The following is a 25684-nucleotide window of genomic DNA, read 5'->3' as shown; positions in this document are numbered from 1 at the left end:
AAACTATCCAGCTGCATTCTGCATGAAAGAGTTATCAAAAAGCAAGCAAGGCTTTATTAATACGAAGGTGATCTGAAAAGTTCTCGGCCTCGACCATAGATGGCAACACTATTGGCAAGCCTAAGTTGGTACATATGTCATAAGCATCTGTGTGAAATTGCCAGTCATTCTATCAAGTAGTTTGTTTTATACAGCTGTCTGAAGCAAAGTGTTGTCTGTATCCCTTGAAATGGATAAAACTGAGTATCGTGTAGTTATCAAATTCTTTGTAAAAGAAGGTTTAAATTCATTCAAAGTTCATAAAAGTTTATAGGCACTCTTCTCCTTCGTTTTCGACAATTAAGAAATGGGCTGCTCAGTTTAAATGTGGCCATACCAGCCTTGAAGACGATCCAAGTGAAGGAAGTCCAAAAAGTGTAACACCACCAGAAATCATTCATCAAGTGCACGATATGGTATTGGATGACTGGTGAGTCAAAGTGCATGAAATTGCTGAGACTATAGGCATAGGATATATTTTGCATGAAGAACTGCAAATGAAAAATCTTTACACAAGATGGGTGCAACGCTTGCCAGCAGATCAAAAACGCACTCACATGAAAATCTCTGAACAGTGCTAGGAGCATTTTAACAAGAATAAAACTGATTTTGTGCGTTGATTTATTACTATGGATGAGACTTGGATTCACCATTACACACCAAAATCCAAACAGCAGTCAAAACAGTAGACAGAAGCCGGTTGTTCAGCGGCAAAGAAAACAAAGTCGGTTCCATCAGTACGAAAGGTGATGGCATTGGTGTTTCTGGATGCTAAAGGCATTTTGTTTATTTATTATCTTGAAAAGGGTAAAACAATAACCGGGAAATATTATTCCGATCTTTTAACCAGGCTAGACAAAAAAATTCGTGAGAAAAGCTCCGATTTGCAGAAGGAAAAAAAAAAATCATCTTTCATCAGGACAATGCACCTGCTCACAAAGGTGTTTTGGCAATGGGAAAATTAAGGGATCTGCACTATGTATTATTGGAACATCTGCCCTGTCCCCAGTTTGGCTCCCTCTGATTTCTATCTCTTCCCAAAACTAAAACTTTTCCTCACTAGTCAGCATTTTTCTTCGAATCAAGAGGTGATTGCTGCTGTAGAGGGGATATTTTGCAGATCTTACTGAGAACTATTACAGGGTGGGATAATGGCGCTGGAGTATCGCTGAATAAATGTATTAGTCTTAAGGAAGATTATGTTGAAAAATAAAAATAATTTTGAAATTATAAATTCGTTTTTTCATTGTTAGGCTGAAAACCTTTCAGACCACCCTCATAAATCAAATACGTGAAATGAAGAAACATTTTTATTTCAATAATGCTTAACTTCTGGAACTTGAGAGTAATTTAAACGACATTCTCAATCAAGACGAGCCCATTTCATTCATAAACGTGGATTAATTCTAAGTTTGAAATATTAGAAGCAAGAAACCGCTACAATATTCAACTAATAACTAAGTTTAACCATCAGCTTGGTTATAAATTTAACCAAAAGACTCTTAACAAATGATGAACTAAATTTTTTCTCTAAACGTCCTGATTTTGTGTGGTCTCTTTGACGTATACCTAACAATTCATGGTAAATGTGAAAAATGAAATTCGATTATTACACACAGATGAAGCAAGTAAATTACATTTCGAGATTGCCCAAATTTCATACAAAGCAAAACCACCTCCTTTAAATATATCCTTTTCAGAAGTACAAGCTCTTTGCACCCTATGCCACAACACCAATATTATCACCAAAAAAGGCTGCTGACAAAGGTAATACTAATGTTGTCATTAATATCACTGAGTATAATCATAAAATATCTTATTAAGAGATAGGTCAACTTACAGTGTTATCAGTATGGATCCAACAAAAAAGTCAAATTAATAAATGAAATAAATTATTAGACAATATACAATCGTGGGATACCACTACTCTTGAAAGGTTACAAATTCATCATGCTGGGATCCATTTCGTCTCTATCATCATTGGCTTGACAGCCCCAGATGGGTCAAGGCCTTCTTCAGATTTCACCAGCTACCTTTATTTTTGGCTTTGGCACACCAATTTTTTGCATTTACGACTTGAAAATCCTTTTCAATAGTATCTTCCCATTGTAATCTTGGTCTTCCTCATTTTTGCCTTCCTTCGGGTTTTGCAAAAAATAATTGTTTTACAGGATTGTTATCATTCATTCTTATTAGATGTGCAGCCCACATCTTATAAGAATGAATGATAACAATCATTCTTAAAATGATGGATTTTAAGAAATTCGATTATATCTGGTTCTTTAAAATTTCTATAGAGTTCAAAATTAAAGAGTTTTCTCCACTGATCATTTTCCTTAATACCACCAAGGATGCTCCTGCGTATAAATTTCTTTCAAAAACGGCAATTTGCTTTTCCTCGTTCTTTGTCAATGTCCAAGTTTCAGAATCATATGTCAATACAGGGCGAATCAAAGTTTTATAGATCAGGAATTTATTATTTCTGGATATAAACTGTGATTTCATTATTTTCCTAAGACCATAAAAGCTTTTATTAGCAGATAATTCTTTTCTGTACTTCTAGTGAAGTTTTATTTTGGCAGTTCAATTCAGATCCCAAGCAGATAAAGCTATGGACACTTTCAAATGTGATCCTATTTCAATAAAAGGAAGATTTTTTTTGGTATTCATGTTTTATCTCGATTTATTTTCAAATACATTTTTGCTGCAGCAGCCTGAGGGGCAAGAAAGGCTTTCTTAAGAGCACTGATTGCCCTTGCAACCAAATCAATGTTGTCTGTGCAGGCAAAGATTTGTACAGATTTATAGAAGATGTTTCCTTCTGTATTAATTCCTGAGTCTCTTATGGCTTTTCCTAGAGAGATATTAAATAGTAAACATGATAAAGAGTCTCCTTGACAAACTCCATTTTTTATGCAAAGTACATTTGAAATGCCTTCTATTTGAATTTTGGATACTGTTTTCTCTATTATAGCCTTAACTAACTTAATGAGTTATGGAGGAATACAAAATTCCTGTACTGAATGCTGTCAAAGGCAGCTCTAAAGTCTACAAATAAATGCTGAGTATCAATACCATATTCAATAGTCTTTTCAAGTATCTGTCTTAAACTAAATATTTGATCAACTGTAGATTTTCCTTTATGAAAGCCACATTAGTAATCTCCAATTTATTGATCAACATGTGGCAGTAGCCTTTCAAAGAGTACATTTGAAAAAATTTTATATGATTTACAGAGGAGGTTAATACCTCTGTAGTTAAAACAAATCATGGGATCTCCTTTCTTTAGTATTGAACAAATAATGCTTGTGTTCCAGTCTAATGGAAATTTTTCTGTATCCCAAATTTTAACTATCAATTCATGTATCTTTTTAAGTAGTTCAAGCCCATAGTTTTTTTTAGCAATTCTGATGTTATTCCATTAAGTCCAGGTGATTTGTTTTGGGGTTTTTTGATGGCTACCTTAACTTCACCTACAGATAATGCCTGTTCATTAGGTTCTTCATCAGTGTTAGGTATAATAAAATCTAACTCTTGTGCTTCATTCATAAGTCATTAAAATGTCCATTTATTGAGCATGGGTTGTTTGCAACTAATAATTTCACCATTTTTACCTCTACAGAAAGTTAATCTAGTTAAAGTATCTATAGAGTATAAAGTTAATCTATAGAGTTAAAGTCTCTTTGACTGGAATTGATTTTTTGATAGAATGCTCTGCATTCGTTAACCCCTCTAAGATGTTCAATATCTTTAAAAAATCTCTGCTCATATAACTGTTTTTTTTTTTTTAGCCGCTGGAGCTTCTTTTCTAGTTGTATGATATTCATAGATACAGTTCTGGTGTTTCTTCGCATCTTTTTATATGCTTTATTCTTTTTCTTTGCGGCCACGGCACATTCTTCATCAAACCAATCTCATCTCTATAGTCTTCCTAAAATACCGAAGGACATTATGCCCAATAGTGGACTGCATTGGCTCTCTTACTAACTAGCTTGCAAAACACCCTCTTGTCATCTTCAGAATCTCACTGGCCACACCATCTCTTATATCAAAAACAGTCTTGACCTTAAAGAGAAAATTAGATCTATATCTGTACAAGATTATGGTTTCTTTTGATTTAGTTTTCCTATTCACCAACATACAAGAGACTCTTCAGTTTTTGCAATCTGATTTCCCAGAACACATTGTTAACCTATTTAAATTCACCATTAATGCAGGCTATTGTTGTTCAAGCAAATAGAAGGAATAGGAATGGGCAGTCTTGTCTCACCAGACCAGCCTTAGCTGATTATTTTATGGAACACCTAAAAAAGAACTCTTTGACACTATATTTCTTCAGCCTCATATATAGTTACATTTTGTTGATGATATATTTGTAGCCTGGTCCAACTGAGTCAGAATTACTTCAGTTCATAGAGAAAACAAACTCCTTATGCTCCCATCAAGTTCAATAGTGAATGCGACTCCAATAACCAACTACCCTTTTTGAATACCTTAATAAATTCGCAAGTTCACAGGTCATGTTGAATTTTCAGTTTATAAGAAGCCAACCTTCACTGGAAGATACATTCACTCATCATCCTCTATCGTTCATCATAGAAAATGGATATTATCAAAATCTTGTACATAGAGCTCATATGATCTGCTCTTGTGATTCTCTTTTGTTAGATGAACTGAATAAAATTGAAAGTAACGTATGTAATGGATTCGACCACCATTTAAAAAAATTATTGATAATTATCATCCTTCTACCAATGTGAAAAGAATTTCAATATCCCACCTTAAAGGAACCTCAGAACAAATAGCAAGGATTCTTCATAAATTCAGTCTATACACCTCCATCAAACCAGCTCAGAAACTGTCTTTTTTTCCTACCATCTATGAAGAATACATTACCACCTCTTTCCTTACCAGTTTTCTATCAAGTATCCTGCACATGTCATCTTTGCTAAATTGGACAGACGGGCCATTCTGACTTGATTAGAATTGAAAAGCTTCAATGCTATATTACATTTTTGGAATCCGACAAGTATGAGCTTTCTTCTCAAGCTACAAACACTAAGCACAGAGTTCTTTAGAATCAGACAAAACTTCTTCATTCCAGCAAGTTCAAATTCAATCATCCCCCCCGCCTCCTTGAAACATGAAATGCTACGAAATTGTTCATACCTCAACTGATTAGGATACATGCAAACATCCAAGTTTTAGGAAATGATCACTATTAATTGTTCATAAGTTTTTTTTTTCTTTTAATTAAAAATTATTTAAAATTAAAGTTATTTTAAATAATTTTTTTTATCTATGCAACTTTCTACAATTGTTTCTTTGAACTCTAACAGTGTAATATCATATACTTCAGCTGCGACCGAGACACAAGCTAATATACACGATTTATGATTCATTATCGTGATTCATGTTTTGAATACAGAATTCTATATAATTTTTTTTACATGTGCTAAGCTGTGAAAGTTATTTTAATAAGTTTTATTAAAATAAAATACGTGGTAAAATATACGGTATTACCGAGTATTATTATTACTGACAATTAACCTGACTGATTTTAGTTAACTAGTTTGTCTTTATGTGAAGATCACAAACTGGATACTGTGTAGAGCGAAAACTGGTAACTCAAATAGAAATGCATAAGATAAACCATAGGATGAGATTACAAGCACCAATCTTATATATTCATCATATAAGGTCACTAAATTTCACACAGTAACTGTTAATAAAGGGTTCAAATGCAGCTTCAGGTTTTGTAAAACCTGAAGCCTTTGTTAATGTGTCAACAGCCTTTTGTAAAATCCTGTATTAACTAAATATTTTTTAAATATTTAGTTAACTGTTATCCACTACATTTTGCCAAACTTCAGGCCATTTTGGGATCTATGATTTCAAATTTATATAGTTTTAGATCTTTAAATATAGTATAAGAAGGCAACCCACTGAAAAGGGAAGTCTAGGTAACATGTATGCCACTATTGGAAAGAGACTTTACTTTTGATGGTAAAATCGATTACTAGAAATTGAGAGATTATCTTTCTTATAATATGATTTTACTTTATTTTTCAAATGTAACCCTTTCGTCTTTTTTTAGGTTAAAAAAATAAGAATTGATATGAAACTAAATATGGACTTAACAGGTTAGTGATATGCAATATATATAACCTCTCCAGTCAAGTCAACTCCACCTTCTCATGGTATGGCATGTTTCCATAACATGCCTTATATGCATGTCTTCCCTAGTTGGTAGATGTCTTTCATCGCTTGGTGAGTGATTGGAGGAGTGAAAGGGCTTCTGACATGTTTCATCTCCAAGGTATTCCTCAGTTTCTGCTTCCCATCTTGCATGCAGCACAGGTGATGACTTTGTTGGGCATGCTAAACAAACACAGTATTATTAATGATTTATGGAGCCAGCACCTCTTCAATTTTACAGCAGTAAAGGCATTTCTGCAAGATGGCTACTATAGAGCACACAGACTGTACCAAATGATAACATGCCTCCTGGAGAATACTCCAGAAGACATGTTACCATTTGGAATGACAAATAATCCTACTACTGTATGCTCTGCCAGGTTGTGCCCAGGAGGAATCTGAGTTTAGCATTATGCAGGGATGCCATACTTCAATTGGAGCCTGGGCACTCCCCTCTAAGTTATGTGTGCAGCTTCCTCATCTCTGAATGCTCCTACTCTTTAAGCTTTAAGTTTCCTGCACCAACTATGCCACAAAAGATAATTGAACCAATGCTAACACTGTTGTGGATGTAAGACAATCTCCCATAAAATTTAAAAAAAAAAAAAAAAAAAAAAACCATAAATGCAACATAAGATAAATACAACAAAAAATAATAAAAAAGCAAAATTTCATCCAATAAAAAGCACTTCCACATCCATTCCACCAGTATTCAGGGAATCAATACAATCATTAATGATGCATATTCACTTAACAGGCATCAAAAGTGATCTGCTGTTCCTGATGAAATCCCAAATGGCATCAACCATGTCTACAGTCCACCTCAGCTATCCCAACCACATGTTATAGCATGATGTGTGCTGTAAGATGTAGTTGTAAATCAGACATTCTTTGCCAAAGTTTATCAAACTTGGAATCTCCTTTTCAATCTGCTCTAGATGATTATTTCCTGACCTTATTTTATAGCTTTAATTTGCTGCCTTTACTGCTCTCCTAATTTAAACACATGTTGCCCTTTCTGATTATCTCTAACAGTTAATTTCATACAGTCTAATTACTGAAACTGTGAGATTATCTTCCTAGGAGACTAATATTCATAATACAAACTGACTCTCCAACTTCACTCAATCTGTAAAGAAAGCCAAATCATTTGCCATCAGTCACACTCTAACACAAATAATCAACCTTACAAGATGATCCTCAGCATTCTTTCAACATTCCACACCTGCCTTTTTTTTAATCAACTCTCTCTCTCTCTCTTTCACACACACAAAATACACTGTAGATGTCTGCTCTCCTCTTAGAAAGTCTGATCATAATCTTATTAATGTCTGCTTTTCCACAGATTGATCTTCTCTCAGCCTAATACCCTAAGGCACTACAATGGTGTTAACTGGGATGACCTCTAGCATTTCTATGCTTCTGTTCCATGCTTAAGTTATTGTTTTTGCTCTCCTGATCCTGAGAAACTTTCACTTCGCTCAAGTTTGCCATTGTGGTGCCATTGCTGCTTTCCAGCATTGGACTTGAAACAACGAAGTTCTTTCTTCACAGTGAAAAAAAGTTTATTCAATTATAAATTCACAATGAAACAGCTAGAAATTAAAAAGCTCTTCATTTCACAATCTTGTGCACTAGGTAAGTTCATTTAATCACTTCCAAAAATATAGTGGTAGCCTTCCTTTCCCTTCCCTCATCATTTAACATTTTGTAAACAATGTTCATTTAGACAAACAACACTAACATTTCAATGTTTGACAGCAGATGCAAAATTACAATTAAGCTCTAATAATTAACTTAAATAGATTTATTTTATATCTAAGCAAGACTTCAGTAATTAGAGATAAAAATAACATCTCAAATAGTCTTGCTCGTGACATATAAAAAGAAACAAACATTTAATTTACAACTTTACAAATACCGCATTACTAATTTCTTAACTTTAATTAATTTTTATATTTTTAACTTGTGGGATATCTGAATTTTAATACAGATATTCTACAATACACAAATATTTTATAATAGACTCACCATCTTGTTATGCTATCTTCAATAGCATTTGTAAGGGCATGTCCAAGATGAAGGCTGCCTGTTACATTAGGCGGTGGAATTACCATTACAAATTTTCCATTAGGATTTGGCTCGTTAATATGGATCCTCTGAAAGTAGCACTGATTTTAGTCCAAATTATGATTTCAAAAATATAAGATTAAAAAATAAATAAATAAAGAGTATTAACCTCAATTGTATAAGAGTGACCAAAATCACACCATCATTAGTTTAATCACACAAATTATATTATAAAATATCAAGTCAGCAATCTACATTAATATCTAACCACAATGTCTCTTTCATAGAGATGGCAAACAATGTATTATTCAGAAATAAAGCTACTATAACAAAAAAAAACATGTTATTTGACTTATGGCATTACTGAAGTAATGATCTTGAAACATGAATCCTTTGAACACTACAAGATTGGATGAATGAAGAATATAAATGCAATATATTGTCATCAGCAGACTATGAATACCATGTGGTCAAGTGAGAAAAGATGGTTAATAAAAGAAAGGGAGGGAGTTGCCATGGGATATCAACCAATGTTATAGGAAAGTGCAAGAGAAATGGCAGTGCCCCTAAGCAAACTGCTTATCTTAAACTCTTTCTTTTAAGGTTACACGGTGATCAGCATTCATATTTATGAATTTAGGGACACAAAACACGTGTTGAAAAGATTATTTTGCCGATTAATAATAAAATAATAACTTTACGTTTCAACCCCCGTATTGAGGTCGTCTTCAGAAGGATACATGTGTATAAGAAACAAGCTACATGCTGTTGCACTCTATACAGGTAAGGTACATCTACGTTGTTAACTAATCTTATTTCTGAGCCTGCCCTCTAGTGATTAAAAATAAATAAATAAAATAAAATAAAATAAAAAAATAAATAAATAAAAAAAACTACAATAAACTCTGCTAAAGTCATCACGTGCTAGGATTCTTCTGAAATTATAGTTTATATTGTTATATTACGATTATCTTCAATACAAGAAAACTTGGTATAGTGTTTTTTTTTTTTTTCCTGAACATTCAATAGCAACATGTACTGTACAAATCCGGAAGATAATTGTAATATAACAATATAAAATATATAATTCCAGAAGAATCCTAGCACGTGAGGACTTTAGCAGAGTTTATTGTAAATTTTTTTTTAATTTATTTATTTTATTTTATTTTTTTAATCACTAGAGGGCAGGCTAAGAAAAAAAGATTAGTTAACATAGATGTACCTTACCTGTATAGAGTGCAACAGCATGTAGCTTGTTTCTTATACACATGTATCTTTCTGAAGATGACTTCACACTACTTGCACACACAACATCCAATGGCAATCCATTCCAATCATGCACTATTCTATCAAAAAAGAAATCTAGCCCTAATCCCCTTGTTGACAAAATTCATTCTCACCTTCCATAGATGCTCTTGCATCCTTTCCCCACCAACCATAAAATGAAAAATTCCATTTACTGAAATTCTGTATAACCCTTTCAGAAGTTCGTGAGTTTTAATCTTACCCCCCCCCCAATTTCTCCTTTTTGCTGGTGGCTACAAATTCTCAATCTGTTTACATAATCTGTATTCCATAATCCTGATATCATTTTTAACACTTTCTCCACTGTATCAGAATCATCATGGAAACCAGGAGACCAGACCTGTGTTCAATAGTCCACGTGAGGTCTTTATCAAGGCCTTATAAAGAGGCAAAATGATATCCTTATCTTTACATGTGGAGGGTTCATTTCAGCATTGCCATTATTCTCTGAGTTGTATTTACAATTTTTGCTATATGACCCTTAAACTTCAACTTCCTGTCTACTAAAACTCCAAGATCCCTAGCCTCATCAGTTTCTTCAAGCATAATTCCACGAATATAATACAACATGGATATCTAATCACATCAAAGTGATTGACTTTACATTTATTAACATTGAAATGACAAGCATTTTCACATGCCCACAAGTCTAGCCTATTCAAATCATTCTGCAAGTACTGCATATCAGCAGCACTCCTGATTATCCTACCTATTTTTGCATCATCAGCAAATAGCCATATGCCAAATCCTTCCCAATGTCATTAATGTACAGACTGAATAACAATGGACCAAGAGGACTGATCCTTGAGGCACACCACTAGTTACCTTGAATCTTGCAGATTCACACCCTCCATATACCACTTTTTGATATTTGTCAGTCAGCCATTCTCTTATCCATGCCAATAGTTTATAATCCAATCCTATATTGTCTAATTTATGCAGTATTGTCAAAAGCCTTAGCAAAATCCAAACTTTTTTATTATTTATTTTATTATTATTATCATTTTATTAATTATTAATATTTTATTCATCACATTTGTTGTCGTCTGAGCAATTTAGGTATAGGCTTTTTATGTCCTGCCTGTTCTGCAGATGAAGTTGATTGTTCTATCTTAATCTTGGACATCCGTGGTCTTTTCTTCCTGTAGGTTTATATTCTAGTTTAGGAATCCTATTGTTATTCATCCTTTCTATGTGGTGTAGCAAATTTTGCTGGTATTCTTCTATTTCTTGTATGATGTTTTTTTGTATCTAATCATTCTCTTATTTCTGTGTTTTTCTTTTTATCTAATCTAGCAAGTCCCAGGTCTTAGAAACTTCATCTGTGATGCTTCCAATCTTTGTCTGTTTGTCCCTCAAGGGCTCACTTTAGTAAGTACAGGAGCGGCAAACACAAGGTACCTAATGCTGGATCGTGCTTTCTTCATGTAATGTACATATGTATATTATCTGTAGACCAGTCCCTAATCTTCTTTCTTTCCTCTTGCTCCCCCCCCCCAATGTTATTAGAGTAGTCCTAATTAGGGCTAGGGGTAAATCTTTCCTATTATACTATGTTTTTTTGTCTCATGTAGTGGGAGTCTGCTTTCCCTCCCAAAAGGCAGGTTCGGAGGCCTTAAGGTGGTAGCCCCCACCAGTGAATTCACCCTGTGAAAGGTTGGTAGCCTATCCAGGGGAAATTTACAATTACTTGCAAAGCTCTGAAGAAGAAAAATAGAATGGATTTAATCGGAATTGATCTGGCTAATGGACAGGGACTTCTCTTTGAAAAATTAAAAATAGCTACTTGGAATGTGTGTGGAATCACATACAAAATTGACAAGCTAAACAGAGAACTAAAAACTATTTTATTATTTTTATTAATATTTTATTATCTTTAATTATTTTATTAGTAGTAATAGTAGTATTTAAAGTCACAAAATTACTTCCAATTTCTTTTCTTCAAAATCACATGAAGTTGATGAGAATGAACAATCAAACATAGAAAAATAGTTATTTATTTACACAAATGAATATAATGTGCACAATTATTTCTTTAATGTCTCTCAAATTATTTTTTCTCTTCTTTAAATATATATTAGTCCTCTTCTGTGTCCTTCGAGATGCAGCACAAAGATAATTTTTTAAAGTTTCCTTTTTCTTTTGAAAGCCTCTTCACTATCCTTGAGAGCATAAAAATTATTTCTTTCATGTAAAACTAACCAGAACAAGTTTGCTGCTCAAAGCATTTATAAAAGGAACTGTCTATCACTTTGGGAAACACTATATAATTCCTTTTTATCAATTTTACCCATATTTCAACTTAGCTTTGAAAGCTAAGTTGAAATATGGGTAGAACTGTTTGCTTCCCTCTTAACAATCTTCCATCTTTCTAATTATAAAAAAAAAAAAAAAAATAGTCCTCTCCTATATACTATATTTCTCCCAAAAACTTCCAATTTCCAGAATGTATTCTATTCTAATTAACAGCTATTCTCTTTTCTCTTACTACTTACTATATGAAACTTCCTATTTAGAAATATAAACTTCACATAAGCACACTAGTGCACATAGCATTGCAAAATACTACAACAGTGAAACCAAAAGCAAAATCATTTTGTTGTTAAAAAAAAATACAGTTTTTAAATGGCATGACAACTTAGCGAAGAAGATCAATAGTTTCTTCTCCTATTAATATTTTCAAGTTCTAGAAACAAAAGCATCCAGGAATGAGTTAGCAGAGCTAATCTCAGGTGGTATGGTCACTTAAATAGAATGGGAGAGGAAAGATTAGCAAAACAGGTGTTCTTTGCCAGGTTGGCAGGGAAAAGATCCAGTGGAAGACCAAGATATAGGTGGATTGATACAGTAAAAAGTGCCTTAGAAGATAGAAAGATAAGATCTGATAATGTTGGAGTGTTGACAGGTCACAGACTGATTTAGAGGAAAATTATAGATATGAAGTTAGTAATGATATAATTGCTCGTGTACTACTATCGTATCCTGTACACCCCTTGAAGGTATATATATCATGAATTTGATGATGATGAGAAATAAAAGCAATTCTAGGTTAGTCCTTTTTACTAGCTCAATACCAACAAATATCAAATCAACAGTTTGTGACAGGCCATAACTATACAAAGATTTCTTTTATACAAAATGTATACATTAATTACTAAAGAAATACTAATTAAAAGGAAGAAAACATTATTATACATGTTTTCTTCCTGTTTACATTATGTTTACATTTAGTTAAATGTAAACATTCAACTAAATATATAAATAATTTTGATTTTAAATCGATTGTCACTACCTTTAAAAGATATAAAAAAAAATCTGATATTGCTAAATAGCAGACATTCTACACAATAGCTTACTAACTACTCTATCTCTCTTCTTTCATCTAGTTTTCCCTACAGCTTATGGGTCTGCTTTGAATATATACTTTATCAAACTTGAACACCTCACAACTCAGACTAAATGATGAGAATCACCTGTTATTCTGCTTGGCAGTTGAACAATTTGTATTACAACTTTACTAACAGCATATCAGAATTTCTTCCAGTCTGATCTGAAGTTAGACAAGGGAAGCCAGTTTGAATTAAGAAGTCTCTAAGAAAGACGATCTCACTATTTGGATAGTCATCCATCCATCTATCTTCAAGGCCCACCTTTCCTAATTGAGTTGTGGGGGAAGCAGCTGCAAGAGAAACTTCCAATGGTCACAATCCTCTGCCACCAAGCTCAGGTGTTCTGGTGGGACTTCCAGACTTGTCCACCCAAAGTTTTGGATATAATCTATCCAGCAAGTCCTTGGCCTTCCACCGCCCCCCCCCCCCCCACTCTCTGGCTTGGCAAAGAGGGTCTACTGGGGGAGCCTCTCTTGTGGCATTCTGACCAGGTGCCCACATACCATCATAACTGTAATCTCTCAATATGGAGAAGCAGCAGTTGAGTATTGAGGGTTTCCCGAATTGACTTCCGACTCTGTCGTCGTCGTCAGCCCTGCAATCCCTCGAAGGAACCTCATTTCAGCCGCTTGGATTCATGTCCGCATTCTTTCAGTCATTACCCAGCTCTCGTGACCAAAGGATGGGGACATAGACTGTATTGAAGACAGCCAGCTTTGCCTTCTGGCTTAACTCCCACTTCAATACTACCGAACAGCCAAGTTCCCACAATATTGCTCTTGCTGAGCCAATTCGAGTATCTAGCTCTACGTCCCACTTTCCATCACTAGTGAATATGGACCCAAGATATTTAAACTTCTCCACCTGCTTCAGTGGGACGCCACTCACATGTAGAGTGCACTGGGACTTGTCTTGAGACCAGAAATATTTCTGTTTTGGCCACACTGATCTTCATCCCGGATTTTGCACAAACAGCTACAAATCTATCCAGGGTCTGCTGGAGGTCATCTGTGAAAGAGCTAAGCAGAACGAACTATGTCATCTGCAAAAAAGCAGATGTCCAGTGCTACATCTTCCAATTCTGACACACTCACTGCCTTGGCTGTGCCTATCAATCCAGTCCATAAATATTATGAAAAAAAAAAAAAGGCGGGGAACAGAACCCACCCTTGGCAGAGATCAATGGAGACTGTGAAAGGTTCAGACTTTGTGCTGTTAACCCTGACACAAAACTCCAGGCATTCACATACATGGACTTGATGGCAGCTAATAGCTGGCCATCCACTCCATACTCCTGTACTACTTGCCAAAGCTTATTCCATGGAAAATCCGGTCATATGCCATATCCAAGTCCACAAAACAGGTGTAGACATTCTTGGCATATTCCCAAGATTTCTCAAAGACTTGCCTTAAAGTGAAGATTTGGTCAGTTGTGCTTCTACCAGGATGAAAGCCACATTGTTCTTCCTGAACTTTGACTCAACTATGCTTCTGCACCGTCTTTCCAAGCACCTAGCATACACTTTCCCAGGCAGGCTGAGCAGAGAGATGCGACGATAGTTACTGCAATCTTTCTGGTCTCCCTTCTTGAAGACTGGTATTATTATGCCTGTCTGCCATTTCTTTGGTGCTCACCCAGATATCCAAGCAGCCTGACACACTCGAATCAGTCAGAGAACACCGTCTCGATTTAAGGCTTTTAGCATTTCGGGCCGAATTTCATCATCACCAGCAGCCCTGCCCAATTTTAGTGATTTTATTGTTAAATGGAGCTCTTCTGCTGTGAGACTAGTCATTGCCCCGATTTGCACCTCTTGGATGTCCACAGTTGCTGGGCCATCTGGGTTAAGAAGGCTCTCAAAGTATTCCCTCCATCTGTAAAGGATATCCTTCTCAGTTGTTAAAAGTGCACCATCAGAGGCCTTAATTGCCCTTGCTGTGCACGATTTCCTCCCTCGAAGGCAGGGATGATCTGTCAGAATACTTTGTTTGCATTTGCATAGGATGAGTCTAATCTTTCTCCAAAGGATTCCCAAGCTTTGCTGTCTTTACTGCCTCAGCAGCAGCAGCTTTTCACGCCTCAGTGTACCAGAAACACATCTCAGGTGACCTGATCCTAAGCCATGTTAGGTAGGCCTCCGTTTTTTCCCAGACAGCTTTTTGGACCTCTTGGTTCCACCAAGAGGTCATTTTCTCACTGCCCATCGCCACGGTGAGCCACTTTTTGCCACAGCATGAGAGTGCAGAGGCAGTGCCAGCTGTCTGCAGTATGTTTGGGAATCTCTTTGAACCCGTTATCTGTAAATTTCTTCCTCACAACCTGATTTTCCAATGCCTCCCACTTCACATGGTATAGCTGCTTAGGTCTGCATTGATGTGTGTGCAGCATTTGGTTTCTGTAGCCGTAGAGTGTAGACAACAAGGTGGTGGTCAGTTGATAGTTCTGCCCCCTGTCCAGCACTTAGGAAAATAGGTCTGCTGAGACTATAAAGAAGCCAATCAGAGACCTTTGTCCAAGTGTATCCCTGTACCAGGTATACTTATGGACTTCTCGGTGCTAGAAGACGGTATTCATTATGGACAAGCTGTTAGTACAGCAGAAGTCCAATAATTTCAACCCATTCGCGTTAAGGTCAGGGTCTCCATTCTTATCAACCACACCCTTCCATGTCTGATCATCTGTTCCAACATGTGCATTGAAGTGCATAGAAAATCAGCTTTTAGAAATAATTAAAAAACAGTCAGGAATGGTAATGAGAATTTGGAAAGTAAGTAAGTAAGAAACTGAAGGCAAGCAAACGTGCAAAGAAATTTTGAGCCAGAACACATAAAGAGAGGATTTTAAACTTGAGTAACGTCTGGTATATGCAAAAAAGACCCAAAAGACATGAATGTACCATATCTTACAGAAGTAATCATGAAGAATGTGATTTGGATAACTGAAATCGTTGAGTAGTTGAGGCTGCCAGGTGAGATGAAGTGAGAATTAAGTGATCAGGTTTTGATGTAATTAGGTGTATTACTGAAGTTTTAACTGAGGCCACAAATAGTACTGAAATAAATGAGAAAGTGCATTTTTTATACAGATTTCTATAGGAGCAATTGTTGTGTGCAATTTTTTTTTTAAATTCTTGTGGGTAATTTTTTTATAATCACAGCATTACTTTTATTTCTTTTAGAATCTTTCAGGATTGTTAATGTCAGAAACTTTTAGTGCAGGAGCATGCAGTGAAGATGAAAGATTCATCTCAAACAAGCAATGCCCAGTCTCATCCATGTATGGCAGAGTAAATGACACCAGGAGTATAATCCAGCCAGCTTAGGAAGCCTCCTGATGCATTATCATCAAGTTCAGTCCTGTTACTATATGGTGGACAGCCTACAGAAATGCTTTATTGTGATACCCTTGAATAGAGGAGACTTTGGATTCTCATAGTATGTTTGGCATGCCTTCAAAGAGTATCATCATAAGGAAAAAGGGGGGGGGGATGAAACCATAATCTCAGCTCCGGTGACCAAACATGGCATTAACTACTTTAGATCAATAAGAGTATTTCAATTGGAAATTAAGACATCTACCACATAATAGGTCTAGCTGAAATTTTCCTTAACTAGGGAGCATTATTATCCTGATGTATTATCATTAGGTTTGTACTATCTAGCAGCTGGTTTGCAAAGGTGTATTACTACTGTATTCTCAAAATAGAGGAAATACTGGAGCTCTGTTTAAATAAGGTTTGTAGAGAAGTATCTCCACTGAGATATGTCACCTGCACTACAAGTATAAAAGGGAGAGTGGAGAGGAGAAAATACTTCACTAAGTACATTATCATTCTGTATAAGGTTCTATTTATGCCACACAAACTATTTCTGAATGATACCTTAGTAACCTATCATATGCCTTTTCATACTCAGTTAAACTTAAATAGCGATTCTGATCACATTCTTAAGATTTTATGATTAGCTGTAAAAGTAAAAATATAATCTGGCAAACCCAATTTGTCTCAGTCTTTGCTCAAGTATGCTCGTGTAACTTTCCTGCATGATCAACAGGGAAATTTCTTTAAAACTTTTTTTTTTTTTTTAATAACTGGAATCATGAGAGTTCAGCATAATTAAAAGCCTTCTGAATTATACACTATAATCATATGTTAGCATTTTAGTATAACCATTTTATTCTCTACATGCTAGTATTTAGGGTTAAATATAATTTACTCCACCATATAATGACTCCTACCTCTAATGAGTGAAATGTATACATGATTGTATTCTTGATATTTTGCATTACAGCTCTATCACTGGCTATCTCATTTAATAATTTTCAAGGTACATCCATACACTTAACATGACATGTAAATTTCTCTTTACGCTAATATTGGCAAATTGACAATAAGGTTTTTAAGTCATTCAAAGAGAAATCTACAATCCATACTACAAAATAAAATATTTAATTGGGCATATGAAATAATAACTTGACTTAACAAAGTTAAAATGTTCATCTTTTATAAATGGCCTGCAGTAATATTTTTCTACAGTTTATGGTGCAGAGAAATGAATGGATTTTTAAGGAGCAAACAGAATTCTAAAACTATTCGTACTTACCCCATATTCAGGTTTAAAGAAACCCATTTTCATCCACCAATCATACCAAGCTGCTTCCACATATTTGGGACTATAAGCATCTGGTATCAAACCTGAGACATCTATCAAAATAATCATATTTCATTAAGAACTCATTAACACACTATGAATATAATAATAATATTAAATATTAGTCTTTAGATATATCAACTTCACATAAGAAATTACAAAAACTATAACCAGGGGACAGCTGACTGGTTGAAATGTCCACTCTCCAATAACAAGCCTGGAGAGTGGACATTTCAAGAACGGCAAGGATTAGGTCTGTGTTAAAGGGCATAAATGTTGGGAAAAGTTTTTATTATTATTATTATTGTATTCTGCCAGATTTTTTCTAATCCACAGTATTATTAGTAAGAGAGACTTTGAATTCATTCACAACTTGTGCACTCACCACCTCCTAAGGCAATCCACTCCAATCACAAGCCACTATGAGAGAAAAATCTAGCTCACACCAACATCTTGCCTGCATTCATTCTCAACTTCCAGAGATGCCCTCTTATCCTCTCAATCCTTCATAAAATGAAAAATTCTATCTACTGGATCCTGTATGACCCTTTCAGAAGTTTGTAAATTTTGATCATACCACCTCTCATTGTTTTACTAGCATGTGCAGCTCACAAATTCTCAATCTGTCTTTGTAATCTGTATTCCATGATCCTGATATCCATTCTGCACTCTATGCACTGTATTAATCTCAATTAGACTATTGTGTGCATGTCTGGTTTCTTGCTTGCCAGGGTAATGCTCAAGGCACCTTGTAAAGAGGCAAAATGACTTCCTTATCCTCATCAAGGTTTATTTCAGCATTGCAGTTATTCTCTGTGTTGTATTTGCAATCTTCACTATATAGCCTATCTACTAAAATTTCCACGATCCCTAGTCTGATCATTTTCTTTCAGCATAATTCTACCAATACAATATGACAGTGGACATCTCATTATACCAAAGTGCGTAACTTTACATTTACTAACATTGAACTGAAAGTCATTTTCACATGCATACAATTCCAGCCTATTGAATTCAAAACTACAAGTACTGCATATAATCGGCATTCTTGATTACTCCTATCTCTGCATTATCAACAAACAGCTGTATATCACCTGTCAAATCCTTCCCAATATCAATAACGTAAAGACTGAATAACAATGGATTAAGAAAAGATCCCTGGTGTATACTACTGTTACCTTAATCTTGCAGACTCACACCCCTCATATATCACTTTTTGATATATCAGTCAACTATCCCCTTATCCACTAATATTTTCATCTCATATTCTCCACTTTATGAACATTCTTCGATGCTGTATCCTGTTAAAAGCTTTTGACACAAGATGGCACACAGTGTAAGTTAATGAATATTAGCACTACAGAAAGATAAGTCATTTTTTCATAATTCAGTTTCATTGTAGTTTTTGTTTTATATGTGTGCATGACAGACTAAGTTATTTAGTATGAAATAAACCTTGCGTGTTTATTCAAATTAGATACTGTCGATATGGCAGCAATGTGTGGTAGAACAATGGCAGCCAAGTCTTCCTAAGATATCCTTGAGTGAATTGAATTTGTGTGATTTTGTTCAGTGTGTGTGTGTGCGCGCGCATGAGATGTATTTGTTGTGAAAGTTGAAAGATTTATGGGAGATGGAAATTGGTGTGTGAATGTAGTGTTTTGAGAATGAATGTCAGATGGGTGGAGAGAACAAAGCATGTATTAACAGACAGTATTGATGGTAGAATGGAAAATGTTAATGTCAAGCATGCAGTGGTGGACGGTCAGGAGAATGAAGTGGACCTCAATAAGGAAACAGCATGCTTACATGTTATTCTTCACAGAAATAAACATGAAATTGAAAAAAAATAAATTCAGAGACATTAAGAGATTAGCACAGCTGAGAGAAGAAAAAAAAATCAGGTCTGTGGTAAGAATCGAGATCAGATGAATAAACAAGACAAACAGGACATTTTATAGAGAGATTCTATGAATAACACTACTATGTGAATTTGTGCTAGGCTAGCCAGTTCATAAACATGATGGGCATTGGCAGAATGCAACATAATTTTAATTTTGACAATGTTCAGGATGGTATTAGCATCATGATATCTTTTTAAGAAAGCTAACCTGTTTAGTTGGTGTGGCAATTTCAATTTCCACTTACCAAATTGCTGTGTTCTGTGTATGATATCATCTCTGTGAAGAAATCCTCAAATGGGTAGAATGTGTGTCGGCAGTTCATAATTATTTTATTTAATGGTTTTAATTTACTATGTGAATAAATTAGCACTACTCGAGTGAACCTGTCAAAAATAAAGCTATTAACACCTCATACCTCCAAAACCGCAGCAGATAAGGATTTAAAAAAAGTCAAAAGCTCGAATCAGAAGATATTCGAAATACTCCATCGTAACACTACAGGATGACCATAGTTGCAACAGATTCGTGTCCTTGTAAATTTATCATCAGTAGTCTTAGCAGAGGAAGCTCAGCATGTTAAGTCAAGGCCATAATTTTGCCATTACACCTAGGCAAGCCCAAAAAAGTGGAAATAAAGCCATATGTTGAACATGGAGCATATGCCCGGCCTCAAGTTATACACAGTCTTGTCATAAATACTGTTACAACTTCTGCACGCTCCTGCACTGCCCACAGAATTGCACAAGTCTGGTTCCATTAGTGGTGCTGTGCACAGCCAACATTCGCATATTTATCAGTAGAGAGAGAGTTGTCTAGCTGCAACAGTACTTCACAAGGTTGGAATGCATCCACCTGTTATTTTCAACATACTTAAAACACTCAGGATCAGTAGGATGTTTATGTATTGGACTATTAACAATTATAATGTTAATAGTCCAATAGATACAGAAGATGCAGGTGACCACCAAAGAACAAGTCAATCATGCTGCATTAGGACAACACAGAAAAGAGATGAGCATTTTGCAGAGCATGATGTCACATGTACTAACTGATGATTTGGGGATGATAGCCTATCTTCATTTTACTGGACACTTCCTAACACCACACTTATGCAGCAGAGGGTAATAAAATCAAAAGGTACTTCTACTTCTCTGGAAGTATATGCAAACAACAGACACAGAGATATCCTCTTCACAGATAGGATTTTCATCATTGAAGATTTGTTTAACTGCCAAAACAATTGGTTATGTGCCCTGGATGGTTGCAAGATTCAGAGAGGTCATCACCCTGCGTCAGTGATGGTTTGGTGTGGGGGAAGGGGAGGGGATGAATTAGGGGGTATCCAAGTTGCATTTCTGTGAGAAAGAGGCCAAAGTATATCAAGACACCAATCAGGAACCTGTGATATGGTGCCTGAATGACACCTTGTTTCATGAAAGGCAGTGGATCTTCCAACAGGACTCAGACCCTACATACAAGGTGAGGACCACACAACAGTTGGAGACAAATGTGCCTGACCACATATCACCATCTGAAAGTCCTGATCTGAATCCATTGTGGTTGGAGCTTATGAAAGTAGTCTGCAAGAAATGACCTAGCATCGTCAGCATGAAGGTGGATTTGGAGTGAGCAGTGAAAGCATTTCCATTGGATATTGTGTGCCACCATCAATGTGGCCTCATAGACTTCAGGCATGCATCAAGGCAAAAAAGGGGACATTTCTAACATTGAGTAGTAATGTATAATGTGCTAATGTGCACATTATATGTGATTATATGTATGCATATATATGTGATGAAAGATGTAAATGATTTACTGATAGATTAAAGGTTATGCACTGTTCAAGTTGTAACAGTATTTATGGCTAGACTAGGTAAGTAGCTAACATCTTAACCAAATCCAAACCTACCAAAAGCAATATGCAACAAAAAGAGATCAATGCCTTAAAGAGCTCTAGAGTAATAACCAGTGTCTGCTAATTGTATGCTATATAACACCAGTTCTCTCCTTCAAGCCTGAAAAGCTTTTTAATAAGGCACTCTGCATCCTAAACAGGATTCAAAGCCAAAAGGGCATTGCTGATAACAAATGAGCTAGGGAAGATCAGAAGAACAAGCAATGTACATGATGAACCAATGTTTTAACTGTGCCAAATTTTTAACACAGAGTGGCAAGATTGTTTATAGATGTAATGACTATCAAGCTGATGAGAAATCTAGGATATCTAAGAAATGCAAACAAAAGTTTGCCTCTATTTCTGAAGTGATGTATCTTTGGACAGACAACATTGATAGTGGCAGCAAAAGTATAGTGCTCTAAGAACTCATCCAAATAATGAAGATATCAAGCTACTCAAGCAGCATTTATCCCATTCACAAATTATCCACTTTTTTTTTCATCAGTTAAAGAAAACAAGTCTAGTCTATTATACCTTGACCAATCTGAAAAATGTGTCTCTATTTGGTATAAAGAATAAAAATTATATCCAGTATCATGAACCCCCAATATTCATTAATATACAAATTGAACATCAGAGCCAAAGTACAACGCCCTGAAATCTGGTTTCAATAATGACCTGTTGTTGAAAAGATCTGGATGTGAATCTCATCTAGGGCATGAAGAACCTTCATTAAAGCTTTCAAATGAAGGCGAGTCATGCAAATCAGCCAGAACAACACATATGGATAGGACTGACCACCTATCAGAGCACTGAGTAAGTTTTCAAAGAAGCCAAATATAAAACCTTTGAAACCTTCATCTAACACATGAAGGAAAATGGGAATACCAACTTCAATAATAAGTGAGAAAAGATGAATTGGACTCTTATCACTAAGTCTGATATGTGTGTATATCAATGGAACTATCTCCAGCTGTGGCATCAAGCAAAAGAATATAAGGATGTGGCAAACCAGTTGTTGTATAAAAAATATAATGGCCAGTCAGCGGACATCAAGAAGGTAAAAATGTTTAAATGTGAAAGAAGGAAGCAAAGGAGCTACAACAGTTTTTTTTTTTTTTTGAGTCACAAGTATTATGGATAAAGAACCATAGTAAAGTAGTAGTAAACAACTGATATGATGGATAGAGACTAATTTTTTGTGCATTATGTGATCACATCAGAAACATGATCAGCAAATTTTATGAACAACAAACTTAGAATCTGCTAAGTGATTAACCAGTGGCATTATTTTCTGATGGATAGTGTAAGCTAAAAAAAAAAAGTTTGTTGTAGTAAGAATAACTGTAGATGAAAGGAATGAAGTATTATTTATTTTAATGGCTCTTGAATGTGGTGTGCTAAATTATTTTGTTTCTTAGTTTATCCACTTCAAAAGAAGATGTGCAGCATCAACTGGATTCAAAGATATAATGTTTGGAAGTGGGAGCAATGCATTTTACCACTCAACTACTAAAAGTAGAATCTATGCTGTTACCATCAAAACATGTATTACATGTCATACAAAACTATTGTGTAGAGAGAGAAATTTCTTCCCCTTCCTCCCCAAAAAATCCCTTACTAATCCAACTTTTCTTCTTCCTCTTTCATTCCATCAACCTTGTTTATAATAGCCTCCCTCAATCTGTCTTCCTCAGACTAAACCATCAGCTGTTCAAAAACCATGTTAACAAATGTTTATCTTCTCACTTAGTGAAGTCATTAGCCTCTCTATACAAGTAGCCCTGTCGTGAAGATACTTCACACACAAACTTTTGTTTGCTTACACTTGGATAAAGGATTAAACTAAGAATATAATTTCTTGGCATCTTTAATTTATAGTATAACCAAGTGAAAAACTTTGATATTCTTACTTAGATATTAAAAAAAGAGATATTTACTTACTCCCCCTTTCAGGGTGTTAGGATAAACATAGGTCAAGCAGCAAAAGGTCTTCATTTCTTAGAAAATTTTTTCCTTAATATGTATTAGTACTCGTGTTTAAAATCTGCTTGTGATATGTATTTTAGTTTACATTTCATGTGTACTAATCTACATAAAAGCGTGCACAGGATAGGTAAATATCATTGATGATGATGGTAATGATGTGCTGCACATCTGGCCAAAAAGAAGTAGTATGCAACTCAGGAGGTGAGAGACAAGTCTGTTAACCAGGAAGCAAAGAAGCTACAACAGCATTTATTTATTTATTTACTTATTTTTTTTTTTTTTGAGTCACAAGTATTATGGATAAATAACAAAACACAGATCCTGGGAGCAGTAATGTAACAGGAAATGTGCTTTTTTTTTTTACTAATTTTTACTAATTAGATTTTTATTAATTCTTTTAAGCACAGATCCTGGGAGCAGTAATGTAACAGGAAATGTAATTACACCCAAATTACTCTGAAGAAGCAAACACTACTCCACATCCTTCTTTCTGCCTAAAAGAATTAGTAAAAATCTTAATATAAGTGGTCTGCTATAAATGTGTGGTAGCTATCTAATGTATTTAAGGAACATTGTATGCAGAATTGAAAACTGCAAATGGATTTGTTAATTTTCATTATCTTTGCAACTTAACTTTTCACTCTGGAACAGAATATATATTTTGACTATTACTGCAGACAAGATGCTAATAATTAGAACTGGGATGAATGCTCACTTCTAATTTTATGCCTATTTTTCTCTCTCTTTTCCATCCTTCTCATTTTTCTGTTAGTAATGTTGCATAGAGAGTGAGAACCACTGTAAGGAATTACAGAAGTGTATCTTTTACATTTATGATAATCTCTTGATTATCCACTCTTATGGACTAATATACCTTGTTGTGGTGAAGCAACTTGAATGCTCCTATGATCATGAGAGCAACCATTGGCTCTTGCACACTGGTAACAGTGTGGCAGCAAGGTCAAGACCAAACACAATCCAAAAAGATCTCAATTGCAGAAATGACAAAAGACCATAGCAGTACAGGAATCCTTAATTGCCTTGCTATTCAAGTCACAGGAATTAGATCACTGCACACTGTCAGGTGTGCTAAGTCAGCTGTAGTACAACTTTTCCACACAGGCATCTTCCAAATAGGTAATATACCATTCATTCTTCTCAATATCTGCACAACTCTGGTAATTGGTAAATGGTAAGGAAAATGGGAATATGAATCTAGTAGTCATGAACTGACACATGGGTGATAAGCATTTGTTTCAGTCATCAAAGTAACTTGAAGATCGAAGAAGACAAGCATATCAGCAGTTTCACCTGCAACTTGAGCAGCCCTTTACAGGATTTCTTATCCCCTCCCTTCCAGGTGAAGACAAAGCTTGGTAAGGTGTCCTAAAAATAATCTAGCTTATTAGCCCCTAAATAGATAACTAACTATAGCTCAGTGGAATCACTATTCAGCAGTCAAAAACACTTTGGAACTTGGAAATGTTTACAGACATGTGGTTAACTATAATTGACAAATCTGTTGCCCATGAACTGAAGTACGTCAATAAAGCTTCCTCCCAGAAGCAATGCACATTGTTTCTGAGAGGAATAGATGAAATGCTTTTGGAAAGAAAGAGCAAAAGAAGAAAAACATTCCCAAAGTCAGTTTTTCTATTAAATAAGGAACTATTAGTCATCTGTCTGAAGTATGAACTAAAATAAGTGAGCATCTCATGTACATCTCGAGATGACCAAGAAATCAGCAGGCTACAGTTATCAGCATCTATGCTTTAATCCTTGATGTCAAAGACGCAAAAGATTTTATGACAAATCGGACACAATCTTGTGCAATATCTCAAAATAAGGCATTATTCTTCTTGGTTCTTCTTGGTGACTTCATCTGCATGTGCCACTTTGCCAGGTAACTATTGGGAAGAGAATCACAAAACATAAAACTCAAATGAAATTCTCATATTGTAAAAGCAAGATAAATGCAATATTTTTGTTAAAAGAAGAAATTCAGACATTGTGGAAACACCCTTACTCAGATCATTTGCACTTCATTAGCAATATCATTATGTATGAACATAACAATGTCCTTTTCACAAGAGTCATGATCAGCAATGATAGTTATGGGACTAATAATCTTTTATCTGCTCTCTCTACCACAGTTACTAATAATACACCTAAGAAATCCCACAGATTTATGCTGATGTAGTGAAAGATCCTGCAAAGTAAAACCAGTTATAGTAATATCTAAC

At 35.2% G+C, this 25684-nt stretch overlaps 1 protein-coding gene across 1 annotated transcript in view; it reads right to left on the bottom strand.

Moving 5' to 3' along the window:
* ValRS (Valyl-tRNA synthetase) overlaps positions 1 to 25684 on the bottom strand; it is a 464082-nt gene that overhangs the window by 395847 nt on the left and 42551 nt on the right. Inside the window, exons 3-4 of the mRNA XM_090401956.1 lie at positions 17604 to 17704; positions 8269 to 8396 (exon numbers count right to left, since the gene is read on the bottom strand). Coding sequence (XP_090258082.1) covers positions 8269 to 8396; positions 17604 to 17704 — 229 coding nt within the window. The remainder of the gene's footprint in view (positions 1 to 8268; positions 8397 to 17603; positions 17705 to 25684) is intronic.

Source organism: Typopeltis vanoorti, chromosome 12 (assembly GCF_054136105.1).
Source record: "Typopeltis vanoorti isolate ZY-2024b chromosome 12, IOZ_Tvanoo_1.0, whole genome shotgun sequence".
Taxonomy (NCBI): Eukaryota; Metazoa; Arthropoda; class Arachnida; order Uropygi; family Thelyphonidae; genus Typopeltis; species Typopeltis vanoorti.
The sequence above is the reverse complement of the archived record's forward strand: the minus strand, read 5'-3'. Positions and strand labels throughout refer to the sequence as shown.